This window comes from Asterias amurensis, chromosome 6 (assembly GCF_032118995.1).
Source record: "Asterias amurensis chromosome 6, ASM3211899v1".
In the NCBI taxonomy this organism is placed as follows: Eukaryota; Metazoa; Echinodermata; class Asteroidea; order Forcipulatida; family Asteriidae; genus Asterias; species Asterias amurensis.
In genome coordinates this window covers 13,190,851-13,206,133 of record NC_092653.1, presented here as the reverse complement: position 1 = coordinate 13,206,133, position 15,283 = coordinate 13,190,851, and the positions used below count along the sequence as shown (strand labels likewise).

At 39.3% G+C, this 15,283-nt stretch overlaps 1 protein-coding gene across 1 annotated transcript; it reads left to right on the top strand.

Annotated features, from left to right (window-relative positions):
- Positions 1 to 113: 113 nt before the first annotated feature.
- Positions 114 to 9,835, top strand: LOC139939113 (uncharacterized). Its single transcript, XM_071934851.1, has 2 exons — positions 114 to 3,100; positions 8,383 to 9,835. The coding sequence occupies exons 1-2, from the start codon at positions 1,734 to 1,736 to the stop codon at positions 8,468 to 8,470; spliced, it is 1,455 nt and encodes a 484-aa protein (XP_071790952.1). The 5' UTR covers positions 114 to 1,733; the 3' UTR covers positions 8,471 to 9,835.
- Positions 9,836 to 15,283: the final 5,448 nt, after the last annotated feature.

Here is a 15,283-nt window from a genome sequence, read left to right as displayed (position 1 = left end):
TCGAAAACTACGTCACTTGAGAGGGAGCTGTTTCTCACATTGTTTTATACTTCTAGACAGACTCTGCTAGGGTCGAAACGTCAGGCCATTAACTTTTTTTGCATTGTTTTATACTATCAACCTCTCCCCATTACTCCTAATCAAGAAAAGTTTTATGATGATATTTATTTTCAGTTCATAACCAAAATTGTCCACTGCCTTTAAGTGAGTAATACATATATACTTGTATTTTGAAATAAGAACAACAACAACTAGAGACGGACTGGCTATGGGGAACCAAAGAGATGTCGGGACGATACACCAACAAAGGCACACTGCCTTGACAATGATCTATTTTTGAACCGTCTCTACAAAGATCTGGTCAAGACTGTAACTAAATCGGCTCAAATTTCTTGGAACTAACAACATTGTTCAAGATACGGTTCCCTTCCGGGAGTGTTTAGTTTCGTTAGTTTTAAGAGAGAATGAAAGTGAATCTTTTTATCAACAGATCAACACCTGAAAAAATGACGTCTTCGTCAAGTTGACAGCATTGTAACGCCACTGTAATTTGACCCCAACCTTATATTGCGGCCAGTAGATGGTTTCTTTTTGTGTGTTGAGGGCTAGCTCGCCACACACTAAACCAACCCAAGAGCGGATATATTTTGCATATGAATAACGCTAAAAAGAGAACTGGTTTATGAGCGAAGTTTTCTTTTGTGCTGGTCTTGTTGGTTCAGTCGGGTTTTGACATCACCATTCAACACGGCCTTGTGGAATACAAGACTATACTTTATATTGTGTGCTATGTGTACATGAATGTTTGAGTGGTCCAAATTCTCAATGTATGTACCAGTGCACATATCGATTTTTAAACGTTCACAGAATCTATCGGTGGGATTACTCCGTAATTTGATCTCGGTATTGATTTGTTCGTCTTGCAATGAAAACAACTGGAGGGGAGAAATTGGCGCGAGGGCATCCCCTGTCGTTGGGCATATTATTGACTATGTGGCGTATTGAATGTGTATCATATGACATGCAGTGCTGAGGATATCATGCTAGTCGAGTCTCATATAATTTCTGTCAGTTGTTGACGAGATTTGTCAGACGATTTCCATTTTGAGAGAGTAGGACTGCGGGGGTGTTCGGATAAGCATAGAGTTACTCTATGGGATAAGGGACCAGCCATAAGAGCACTGAAGCCTGTCCTCACGCTACCAAGGATAACCTTAGTACGAGAAAAAAAAATCATCCCGTTTATGCAGTTACAAGAAAATAACCTCGCTGGCTGTGTGTGGGAAAGTGACTACAAAGATTGTTTTCTCTGGTGCCCATTGTTGGATGGCAAGTCGAGAGAGCCAAGTTTTATAGTGTTTGTGTGGTAGGTGAACCATGAAGGGAGCCATGCGTATTACAGCCACACAGTATACCGTGTGACTTCTGTTTTGTACTGTACCTCGCAAGGTAACCCACGGAAAGTTGCCCACCGCCATTTTGGGGAGCGCCAAACCACACTTTCGCTTTTTCCGGTGAGAATTTTTTTAAAGTGAAAGTATGAAGATATACACTTAGTGATGATTCATTTTCATTTGGATCTGAAAGTTTGAGCAGCTCTGATCGTCTCCAAAGATTTAATGTATTGGGGGACATCACAATAGGTACGGTATCAATGTACCATGTTTTTCTCACGGTAAAGACTGTCACGGTTCGCATGGTGGGTGTCCAAATATAGAAGTCGGTCAACAAAAATGTCTTTCTTGAAGAGGATTGGAAGTCGCAAAAAGTCGACTGATCTTCCTGGGGATACCATCCGGAACCAGGAGAAAGAGGAGAAGAAACAGAAGAAGCGAAACAGTGTACAGGGTCTCTCCGGCTTCCGCTCCCGGTCCGAGTCCGGGGACTCCAGCAAGACACCGGCCGAAGATGAACCGCCTACATCGTCGTTTACCTCGGCAGCAGCGGCCAAGGACCGACAACGCAAGAAGCACAAGGACACGTCGGGGATCGTGAACCCACAAGTAGGCCCCTCTAACGAGTACCCAACTTTCCTTGTGCACTACCTCGGTCGTGTGCCGACCAGTGCCGAGTACGGACGCGAGGCGGTCGAAGGACCCGTTGATCAACTTTGTAAACTACGTGAGAAGCAGAAATTATCTCGTGTGATGTTGAACTTCAATCCCGAAGGTCTGAGATGTTGGGAGGTAAGCGGCCCTTTCCTTAAATCCAAAAAGGACGGCTTTACTCTGAGTGTACCTTTACATAACATAACGTATGGGATAGGCTGTAACGATCACCCCAACATTTTTGCCTGTATCGTTCGAATGAACGCCGATCCCGCACCGGGTGAAGACCAGATGTTAATATTACATGCTTTCCTCTGTGCCAAACCAGAAGTCACTCAAAAACTGACCTATTGGCAACTCCAGGCTTACATTGAAGCCTACGAAGATCTCAAACGTAAAAGGATTCTACGAGATAGACGTCGGAAGGCAATGGGCGGACCTAGTGGGGAGACTACCGCCTTCTCACCCGTTGCAGAAGAGGCACTGAAAAGCCCGGCTCCCGACATTACTGAGGTCAAAACTAAAACTGTTGAGGAAGAGCAACGGAAAGACCCGGCTCCGGACATTACTGAGGTCAAAATCAAAGGCAAGGGGAAAGTGAAAGTGAAGAGCAATATTGAAATAAAAGCCGGGAATGAGGATCTGCAGAACGGGCCTTCGAGAGCTGTAGGCTTGGTTCTCCAAGACGGCTCATACGTTCCAACATCAACCCACGGTAACAATAACAAGACAGAACTCGAAGACCCAGACGAGGTCTTTATCAATCTGGCTGAAGCCCCAATGGGTACAATGGTTCACCGGGCTCGTATCATCACACGGCCGAAGCTCCCTTCCACGTCCAGCGATGGAGGAGGCAACAACTCTTACTCACAAGCTCCTCCACCAGCAGAGGGGAAGCACTCCAGGGAAGGGAGTCTTTCATCGGGGGAGGGAGACATGAAGAAGGACAGTACAATGATCCAGAAACGAATTGGAGACTTAGAGGAATTTATGGAAATGGACGCCACTATGCTGAAGAAGCTGATGGTTTCAGAGCACCCGACATTAGCAAGGTATGTGTGTGCAACACTTTATTGTAAAACAAGTATTGAACAACTTACCGAACCTAATGGACATTGTATAAATTCAAAAAGATAGTTACTGACCTGACGTTTCGATCCTATAGTAGCAGAGTCTTTCTTTAGAGACCTTCGAGATGGACTCTGTTAGGGTCAAAACCTCAGCACATTAACTATTTGTCGTAAAAGTAGCTTTGCTAGATACAAGATTGAAAATCATTTATGGATGATAATTGTCACCACTGCACCACAGGCTGTTTTAATCGGCCTTTTTGAAAAATTGTTGACAATATGATATTGCACTGTTTGGTTTCGGTGGTTATGATCAGATTTACCCACATCTAATAGTGTTATTACTGCTCGAAGAATACTAGAAGCACACAATGTGGTTTGCATTGAGTGATTAGATACCAAGTTGCTTTCCTTTTGTTTTTAACTAAAAGGGTAACCGTTGTTCACATGATTCCATTATTACGACCAAAACCGTAATTCACCATGATGTCCAAAATTAGTGTTAACCTTTTTATATACATGTACAGGGTAGACTTAGTTTTCGTCTTAAAGGCAGTGGACACTATTGGTAATTACTCAAATTAATTACTGGCATAAAACCTTTCTTGGTGACGAGTAATGGGGAGAGGTTGATGGTATATAAAACATTGTGAGAAACGGCTCCCCCTGAAGTGCCATAGTTTTCGAGAAAGAAGTAATTTTCCACGAATTTGATTTCGAGACCTCAGATTTAGAACTTGAGTTCTCGAAATCAACCATCTAAACGCACACAACTTCGTGTGGTGTGACAAGGGTTACTTTTCTTTCATTATTATCTCGCAAGTTCGATGACCGATTGAGCTCAAATGTTCACAGGTTTGTTATTTTATGCATATGTTGAGATACACCAACTGTGAAGGCTAGTCTTTGACAGTTACCAATAGTGTCCACTGCCTTTAAGCACGTTTCTGCCCTTTAAATGGAAGGTGTACGTTTGGTAATCACTCACAAATCAATCGCAACAAAAACTTTTTGTCAAGAAGCCTGAGAAGCAACTTTTGATAGTATAAAGCATGTTGAGAAACATTTTACTTCGACATAAGTGGTTATGTGAAAGATCGCGACCACCCTTTTAAAGGAAATGTTTACATGCTAGTTTCTCCATTGTTTAAAGACACTGGACATTGGTAATTGTGAAAGACTAGCCTTCACAGTGAGTTGGTGTATCTCAACATATATGCATACAATAACGAACCTGTGAAAATTTGAGGTCAATCGGTCATCGAAGTTGCGAGATAATAATGAAAGAAAAAACACCTTTGTCACACGAAAATGTGTGCTTTTATAAGCTTGATTTCGAGACCCCAAATTCTAAATCTGAGGTCTCGAAATCAAATTCGCGGAAAATGACTTCTTTCTCGAAAGCTACATTACTTCAGTGGGAGCCGTTTCTCACAATGTTGTGTACTTTAAACCTCTCCTCATTACTCGCTACCAAGAAAGATTTTATATAATTATTTTGAGTGATTACCAGTAGTGTCCACTGCCTTTGGTATATGATTAAAACAGTCAAACGGTTCCAAAAACCTAACGTATCTTTGCCTTTAAACCATACAGTAAGTGAAATCCATTCATTCAAACACAAATGGTCTCGCCTACACCATAGCCATTCCATTGACTTCCCAATGACCTTAACATATTTATTTTATACTGCACAATATAAGAAAATCCAAACGGGCGTCTCCCATTTCGATTACAAAAACATTCTCAGCTGGTTCTCAAATGGAGGGAGTTCCACTTTTATAACTCTGGCTTTGTTGTCCGTTATTTATTTTGCATTTTACTATACATAAGAAACAACTGCAAAAGTATGTGCCTGTAGCCTATGGTATACGTGACTGTGTGTAAGTAGACCAAAAGGCGTAAAGAAATATTACATACAAATTATTATTCAAATTAAAACATTCAGTAAATTGGGTGTAGCACAAGAGTGTGATGTTGGGATACGAATTATGGTAATATCGACTATTGACAACTCATCTTAGCTTGGTGAAATTGAGCAGGGTTTGAAAGGGACGGTACACGTTTGGTAATTCTCAAAGACCAGTCTTCTCACTTGGTGTATCCCATCATAACCATAAAATAACAAGCCTGTGAGAATTTGGGCTCATTGGTCATCAAAGTGGCGAAAAAATGATGAAAGAAAAAACACCCTTGTTGGACGAATTTGTGTGCGTTCGGATAGGAATAAAAGACTTCTAGCTTATAGAATTATTTTGTTATTTTAGTGAGAATTTACCTCTTTCTCAAAAACTACGTTACTTCACAGGGAGTCGTTTCCCACAATGTGTTATACTATCAACAGCTCTCCAATGCTCGTTATCAAGTCAATTTTTAAGTTAATATTTGTTTTGAGTAATTACCAAACGTGTACCTTCCCTTTAAGATTAATCTTTAGATGAGATAAAGCCACAGTAACTTGTACTGTGACCTCACACTGCTTAGCAATATTTTTCACTCGATTGGGTCATCGAAGTTGCAAGAGAGTGATGAAAGAAAAAACACCCTTGTTGCACTTGCGCAAATTCGTGTGCTCTCAGATGCCTTAAATAGACTTCAGGTCTGAAGTCTTTTACTTATTTTGAGTGAGAAGTTACCTCTTTCTAAAAAACTACTTCAGAAGAAAACGCCCCCTCCCCATCCCACACACACAAAAAAAAAAAACAGTCCGTGTGGTACTATTGTGGGATATTCCCTGACCATGACGTAGCAAGGACCTTACAAAATGTGAACAAAGCCCCAGACAAAACATACATAACAGACATTCATTTCAGCCCATTTTCGCTATTTTCTAAGAAACATAACCACCCGATATTAACAAACTATGGTTGGGTGTACATGCATATTTTCCGAATACTCTTTTAAAGACACAACAGCATACTTTCACTCTGTTATCGACTTTCACACTTTGAGCACCAGTGTAGTTTTAAAGGGAAGGTACACGTTTGGTAATTACTCAAAACGAATATTAACTTAAAAACTGACAAGTTAACGAGCATAATGGAGAACTGTTGATAGTATTAAACATTGTGAGAAACGACTCCCTCTGAAGTAAAATAGTTTTTTAGAAAGAGGTAGTTTCTCACTAAACAATTACAAGCCTTCTAGCTAGAAGTCTTTTATTCCCATCAGAAAGCACACAAATTCGTCCAACAGGGGTGTTGTTACTTTTATCATTATTTTCTCACAACTTCGATGACCGATTTAGCCCAAATTTTCACAGGTTTGTTATTTTATGATTATGTTGGAATACACCAAGTGAGAAGACTGGTCTTTGACAATTACCAAACGTCTACCTTCCCTTTAAAGTAGTCATTCGTAAGAGAGGAAAAACAATCAAATTTTACACCCGAACAAACAGGGGGGGGGGGGCGACATATTGACCCATGTCCACTTGGCAGTTAAGAAACACCTCCGAACATGCTAGAGCTTGTCATTTGCAAAGCAAATAATCACGTTTGCCCTTGGGATCAAAATTACTCAAACGAAAACTTCAATAATTAAAACAGTTTGACTTTTCTTTAAGTAGGGTTGGGGGGGGGGGTGCAAAAGCAAATCTTTCTTCCCATGGTGTTTATTGTTGGTAATTACTCAAAATAATTATTGCCATAAAACCTTTCTTGGTGACGAGTAATGGGGAGAGGTTGATGGTATAAAACATTGTGAGAAACGGCTTCCAAGTGCCATAGTTTTCGAGAAGGAAGTAATTTTCCACAAATGTGATTTCGAGACCTCAGATTTAGAACTTGAGGTCTCGAAATCAACCATCTAAACGCACACAACTTCGTGTAACAGTGGTGGTTTTTTTTCTTTCATTATTATCTTGCAAGTTTGACGACCGATTGAGCTCAAATTTTCACAGGTTTCTTATTTTATGCATATGTTGAGATACACCAACTGTGAAGGCTAGACTTTGACAATTACCAATAGTGTCCACGGCCTTTAAAACGTGTTCCACGTTCCACACGTAAAGGTTAGTGTGTGATTTCGCAACAGGCACCCCGCTGTGGCCGAGGCGTTCCGATGACTACAGTATTCAAAATCTTTTTCACGGTGTATAATGGTTTCCGTTTGAAGTTCTATTTTTAAAAGACTTGACCTGAGTTTGGCTCCATAGGAATCCTGTTAAACGAAGCATTAAGTTTAAATTTATTTTCTCTCCAAATAAGAAACCACACTGATATGAAAGGTCTAACAAGTTGATGGTCAGTTGATTCATGTCGATATGAGAAAATAAAACCAAACAAACAAACTGATGGCGCCCTCGCAACATGTGCCCTTTTCTGTACATCCAAAACTGTCATTTTTTTCTTTTCGATGTGGATTTTTTCTTCTTCTTAATCGATTCAAAAAAATGGGAATCCGTAAACGAAATCAAGAAATCTTTTGATGATTGCAATTCTTATACTACATAAAACAAATTGCGGGCGACATCTTGTGATTAGAAGCCGTTTTGTGTAAATAAAAAATATATATAAAAAACCTCGCATGGGCGAACGCAGGGTGAGAGACTAGACTGCCCATTGGGCTGTGCTACACACAGCATAGCGCCAATAGAACGTTACCAAAGCTGACTGCTCCCTCTATGTCGCAACTCTCTGATATGGCGTATGGGTGAACCACGCCAATAAACTCCTCACGTAGCACCAATGCAACGCAAAAGTATTAAACAACTATTAAAGGGAAGGTACACGTTTAGTAATTGTCAAAGACCAGTCTTTTCACTTTGTGTATTTCATCATAACCATAAAATAACAAGCCTGTGAAAATTGGGTCTCAATCGGTCATCGAAGTTGTGAGAAAATAATGAAAGAAAAAACACCCTTTTTGGACGAATTTGTGAGCTTTCAGACAAGAATAAAAGACTTCAGAGGGAGTCGTTTCCCACAATGTTGTATATTATCAACAGCTCTCCAATACTCGTTACCAAGTCAGTTCTCAAGTTAATATTTGTTTTGTCTAATTACCAAACGTGTACCTTCCCTTTAAAAGACTTCAGAGGCGGATGAATCCTCTTTTAGGCATCAGAAGCACACACATTTCTAACATTAATCTTTTTCAAGTTCGATGACGAATATTGAGTCAATTTTTTTCCCCACAGATTTTGTATTTTATGCATTTGTAGGAATACACCAAGTAAGAGTACTGTTCTTTGACAACAACCACACGTGTCCAGTGCCTTTCATCATTACACTTATTAATTTAGTTTTGTTTCATCCTTTCAGGCGTTTATGCGTCAGGGCAACCGTCGACACCCAGGACGTATTTACCCAAGATATTATAGGAGATGATGGACCCGAAAGTGATGCTTAACACTCAGAAGGAGAGGACTAAAGCCGTATCTGAATTGGCTACGGCTACGTGTGTTGCTGAGTATACTTCAACGCATGATGACGTAGCTAGCTGTAGCCGCCAATCAGGACACGACGTTAAGGTGTTTTCACATAGACACTATCTGCTAAATTAATACCTCAAAAGCGCTACTCACCATCATCAATTTAACTTGGGTCCCTTGCTTAATTTTATCATGGTTGAAAAATGTAGCAATAAATTTTGTATAATTTTACAACCCTGCTTTAGTTTAGCAAGGGATGCTAAATTGCTTTCGTGTGAAGGGGGCTTAAAGGTTGCAAACAATAAATTGACTATAACTATTGTTGCGTTGTGTAGTGAACTGGTTCACCAACCTTGACACTTCTACTACAATTGCACCAATGTGGGAACTTCGTGGGAATTATTGTACAGGTATTCGGGCCATCCCCATAATCGTCCTTGGCATATACAACAATGACGTCATTGTGACGTACCAACACCTCTTATCATGTAGTACAATGTATATTATAATACAGCAGAACCCGCACCCGGTTCTGCATGAAATCATACTACCCCAACCCCCTTTTTTAGTCCGCCTCAAATCACTAGCTGTCAATGACACCCAGTGCAATCGAGCATGGGATTTGAGTTGACTGCTAAAAGTATCACAAAATGGTGTTGTATTTACCAATGTTTCATAAAGCTGTTAAGCAGACAATTTTGCTTAGCAAACTTCTTGCCCAAGCCAAAACAATACTGAGGTACCAATCGCAGCAGTGAACTTTGGTGTACTGGCTGGAATACCTATTTCTTGCTAAGCAAGCAAGTTTTTGTGCTTACACGCTTCACGAAATTTTGCCCAGGTATAAGCAGATTTGAGATTTTGTTTTCAAGGGGTCCATCTCTAATATGGCTCCCCCAACGAAAAGCAATACGGTCACAAAAAAGAAAAAAAAAAAAAAAAAAAAAACGCTCCAGCATGGCCCAATTCCATAGAGCAAGAAGAAAGGCATTGTTGGTGGGCACAAAGTAACAGGATATTAGCCAGAAATGGTATACACTCTTTTAGTAAGTGTTGAATTCACATTATTTAACCCACACCTGTGACGTCATGATATTGTTAAATCGCTCCATTATTTTGCACGAATGGCGCGATGGGTACATCTATTCACCCATTGTGCATAAAAGAGTTAGGGAATAAAGTAAATGAAGTCAATGACGCCATGGACCATATATTATTTTGTTTTTAATGGTTTTTAACACAGGTTAATAGAGCTACACATGTATTGCAAAATGATCGTTAAAGGAACACGTTGCCTTGGATCGGACGAGTTGGTCAAAACAAAAGCGTTTGTAACCGTTTTTTATAAAATGCATATGGTTGGAAAGATGTTTTAAAAGTAGAATACAATGATCCACACAAGTTTGCCTCGAAATTGCGTGGTTTTCCTTCTACTGTGCGAACTAACATGGTCGGCCATTTATGGGAGTCAAACCTTTGACCCCCATAAATGGCCGACGTGTTAGTCGACGAGGTAAAAGGAAAACCACGCAATTTTGAGGCATGTTTGTGTGGATCATTGTATTCTACTTTTACAACATCTTTCTACCCATATGCATTTTATAAAAAACGGTTACAAACGCTTTTCAAAGACCAACTCGACCGATCCAAGGCAACGTGTTCCTTTAACACTTTCCACATGTGAACAGCTACATTATTAAATTATTATTTAGCTGAGATGTTAAAAAATAATTATAGAACTATAACAGTAATTTAAGCAGGTCTTAAAGTCAGATAAATCAATTTCATTTTAACCAGTATTTTTGTTTTTGTTTTTATTAATTCAAAATGCTTAATTTATCATACACAAACATGGTAAGTAAGTAAAGTCCCTAAAATTTAAGATTGCAAAGATCATTTTTTCAATATCATCATAAAATAACAGGAATTCAACTGAAATTGTTGATCATAAAGGTAGCTTAAATTTGTTTATTAAAAACAAATCTGAAACTACAGGCTTGTACACGGGTAGGTCACTTTTTTTATCTTCACCTTTTGGGGTTTTTGTTGACCGAGAAAGTCGGCTACAACATCATCTGATAGTCTGTTTCTATCACTAACTTGTATAAATTTACTTAAAGTCAAGAAACCAAATCACTTATCTGCTGCCACTTTCGCTCCCGATCAATGATGCCACTATCGAAGGAACGAGCATAATTATTTCCTAAATGTTGGTCTTCGTCCATTGTTCACACACATATACAGTGGTGTTCACTGGAGTGAACAAGCTTACGTAATACATACAAACAATTGACTTAAAAATTAAACAATATCGCGCCATTCGTGCGAAATAATGGAGCGATTTTAACAATAGCATGACGTCACAGGTGTGGGTTAAGTCGCATAATGCCCTCGGTGAACGCGCCATTCGTGGGTACGAATGGCGCGCACCTCGGGCATTATCCTATACGTAGAGTGTAGTCAGTGACATTCTATATATACAAAGTTAGATTTAACACTATCAAAATGTTAACGAACACTGCCAAAAGCTAGTTTCCTGTTTAATCAAATGAAATAAACTTTACAAAGAGTTGTCACTCATCACACCTTTTTAAATTGTAATGTTGAATTTAAAGACAGTTAACGAACACTGCCAAAAGCTAGTTTCCTGTTTAATCAAATGAAATAAACTTTACAAAGAGTTGTCACTCATCACACCTTTTTAAATTGTAATGTTGAATTTAAAGACAGTGGACACTATTGGCAATTGTCAAAGACTAGCCTTCACAGTTGGTGTATCTCAACATATGCATCAAATAACAAACCTGCAAAAATTTGAGCTCAATATTGGTCATCGAACTTGCGAGATAATAATGAGGGGAAAAATACCCTTGTCACACGAAGTTGTGTGCGTTTTGATGGTTTATTTCGAGACCTCCAAGTTCTAAATCCGAGGTCTCAAAATCAAATTCGTGGAAAATTACTTCTTTCTCGAAAACTATGGCACTTCAGAGGGTGCCGTTTCTCACAATGTTTTATACCATCAACCTCTTTATGCTAATAATTATTTTGAGTAATTACAAATAGTGTCCACTGCCTTTAATAGTTATTTTGGCTTTAAACCTTCAAGCAGGGCCCAATTTTATTAAGCTGCTTAAAAATAAATTGTTTTATAAGAATTTGCTCAGTACTGTACAAACTTAACTTAATTGGACTAGGATGATATTAGTCGCAGTTTGCATGTCACATGGTAATTTTGGCTTGTAACCCTGTTTATGGTAAAACCTATTGTTGTGTTTAGCTACTTTTTGAGCTTGCATCTTTTTGAAATTAGGCCCATGTAACAACAAAAGTTCACGAATTTCGTCTTGTTCTTACGCACTTCTCCATCAAACTCTTCGGTATGTAGTGTTGTTGTTGTTGTTGTTGTTGTTGTTGTTGTTGTTGCTGCTGTGTTGTTGTTGTTGTTTTTCCCCCGACAATAATAGCTTGGCCTATTACGTTTCAATCAAGATAAAACAAAATATGAGTAAGCACTTCATTCCGGGTTCAATAAGTTAGCACCCTTAGAAAACACCACACGACAATATTTAATTTTTCTGTTTTTTTTTTAACTGGGAATAAATTGTGACAAAATAATATACCAAAAAGATTGATATTTGCATGTTTTTGTATTGTTTAAAAAAAATGTACATACTTTGTAAAAGTTGTATAGTGTATTGTTATGCTTTTTGGTCTAAATTTATAGTTTAATAACAGTCATGTCAAGTAGGCCTACATAATTGACAGCAAAAATATAAAACAAATGTAACCATTAGATAATGAAACTAAGAACTATAAATAGCGAATAGTGATCAATAGTATGATGGGCATTAATAAGTTCGATTTTTTTTACAACTTTTCTAGTTCTCATATTATAACAATCGAGAAAGTGTTCAATTTGCCATGCAATAAAGAGGGGAATAAATGTGTAGAGTTAATAGGCCTAGTGCAATCTCATTGATGCTACTGCAGCAATACGTAACTTTGTCTCCTTTGAAATTTGTTTTTAAAATTTTTAAATATTATCTCTTAAATGTAGTTGGAAATCTGGAGAAAATGTAATTACGATAATAAAAATACTTGTTGAATATTCCGAATAACTCAGGCCCATGTTTTATTCTTTGTTTCTTTGTCCTTTCAATTATAATTATATTAAATTGCCCAAAGGTCGAAAATATTTACGTACATTTTCACATCAAAACGAAGCCATTTTACAGCTGTTGTCGTCGTTGTTTTTGTCTCTGCTGGGGGATTTCATTGAGGCACTTTTAAAAAGAAATATGGGAAAATGCAAAATTGTAAATTTTATGCAAAATCAGAAACAATGCCTTTCCGGTTTTCATCTTACAAGGCAAAATGAAAATACATAAAAAGGACGACTTATAGACCGTGTCCGAAAAGGGTGACTTCTATACTACAGGTACGGCTAGATCAGCGCGTCTGTCAGACGTGCTCGATCTAGCCGTAGTTGTAGCCATATCACCGAAGCTGTAGCCGAAGTCACCGAAGCTAAGCCTAAGCACAGTAGCTGTAGGCGAAGTTGCAAGCTGTAGCCGAAGGCGCTGGTAGATGTAGCCGACTGTGTTGCCGAAGTCGCCGAAATGGTTTGGCTACAGCTATGGCTAGATCAGCGCGTCTGTCAGTTTTGAAGAGAGGTAATGTGATCTAGCCGTAGCTGTAGCCAACGTCGCCGAAGCTGTAGCCGAAGTCATCGAAGCTAAGCCTATAAGCACAGAAGCTGTAGGCGAAGTTGCAAGCTGTAGCCGAAGGCGCTGGTAGCTGTAGCCGAAATGTTGCCGAAGTCACTGAAACGACTTTGGCTACAGCTATTGCTAGATCAGCGCGTCTGCCAGTGGTTAAGAAAGGTCAGTGTGATCTCGCCGTAGCTGTAGCCAAAGTCGCCTTTTCGGACACGGCCATAAGTTTATAAAGCCGCCAACTATCTCTCTAAATGTAAAAGAGTGAAAAACACCACTCTTTACATTTCGAGTTGTCCCTCATATTATGGCTCTTAATAAAGAGTGGTATGGTTATATCAGTCTTTTAGAGTGGTTTCACTCCAGGAATGAGAGAAAAAAATCACTCAAAAATATGCAAACTTCAATCTAAAAGAGTGGAAGACCATTCGAAAAAGAGTTGTCCACCATATAAATTGTGGCTCTTCAAAAAGTGCTTTTTCACTCTTATGCAAGATTTATAATTATCTCCTCACTCAGTCAGCGTTGTGGAACTAACTGTACCAGAAAACTGCATTATTCTAGAACGGCATTAGTGACAGCTCAAGGGGCTCAATCCGGTTAAAAGAACAGCCAATAAAATTACCATAACAAAAGAGCATTCTAGTTGTTTTGTGTTTGTATGTGAATTGTATTACATGCATTTATCGTCTGCTTTCTGGCTTAAGTTCGCTGGTATACATCCCTGAGCGCGTGTCAAGTGCATATGCAGAACGGGGCATCAGCTAATTCAATTCGGATGTTTTGGATGTCTGGTCGCTGGAACTTTTCTGTCGGATAAAATTCTTTATTTCTTCAAGTTTGTCCTGCATTTTGTCATTGTACATGAATGTCCTGCATGCCTGGGACTAGGAGAACAAGGAGGCAGGTACAACTTGTGCACAAGTTTGGAACTTAATGTTGCTTTTTGGGGGCAAATGTTACGAAGGAAATGCTGGACTCCAATACTGACCGGCGAACACGTGTAAGTATTTACATTGAGTTTTTGTAGTCGTGAATTTTGTACACGTTGGTTTGGAGAGTACACTGACCATTCTTGTAGACCTGGGGTGGATTTCAGAAAGAGTTAGGACTAGTCTTATCTCGAGTTAGGACCAGTTACTTGTCATAACCTAGGACCATCCATGCAACTTGTATATCTCCTAGGACTAGTCCTTAGTTAGGACTAGTCCTAACTCTTTGTGAAATCTACCCCTGGTAGGACGTCAGTCAGTGCCTGCAACGGAGGAGTCCAACCTGGGCTAACCATTCTTGGTGCTGTGCAAAAACAAGTGCAAATTACATCACATTTTTAAGAGTTGTCTTTACAAGTGTTGGAAAATAGGCTTATAGCAGGGTTAGGAAATATTTGTAAAGAATAATGAGCATAAAGTATCCTGAGTAATTTGCTCTTCGGTTGTACGACCCAAGTAGGCATATCGGACACCTTTCGTGAAACACGCTGACCAGTGCCGTGTATCATTGGGGGCGGGGTGCATGGTCACATTGTTGTTTTTGCACTACGAAATGCCCACTGTTGTAGTCCTTTTCTATGGGATTTTTTTTTATGTCTGAAGAGGGAATCCTACAAATGTACTCGGGGACAATTTTTGAGAATGTGCCAATTCTAAAGTGAAGAAATAATCATTGCGGTGGGATGTTGGCAAGCGGGGAAAGGGGCAACTTGTTTCATTTTGTGGGCTAAAGAAATTGGTGCATCAAACTACTTCTGGAAAATATAGTTTCTAGAAGTAGCATCGAACCATCTAGGGTGAGTGGGGAGGGGCAAGGGTCTGATGAGGTGGGGGTCTTCAACCCTGCCCCGCCCCTCCCCAAACAGCTGGTTAGACCAATGGCCCTTTCCATAAACAGACATTATTATCCAAACAAAAACCTGACGATGACGATAAAAGAGGAAATTTTGGTTTTTGTAAAAGCTGTGGCGATTAATTTGATTTTAACTGGTCCCCTTTCCCCTTAGTCTAAATCTTTAGTAGTCATATTATAATTATTATAAACCAATGGGAAACTGACTGGGTATTTTTTTAAAATGAT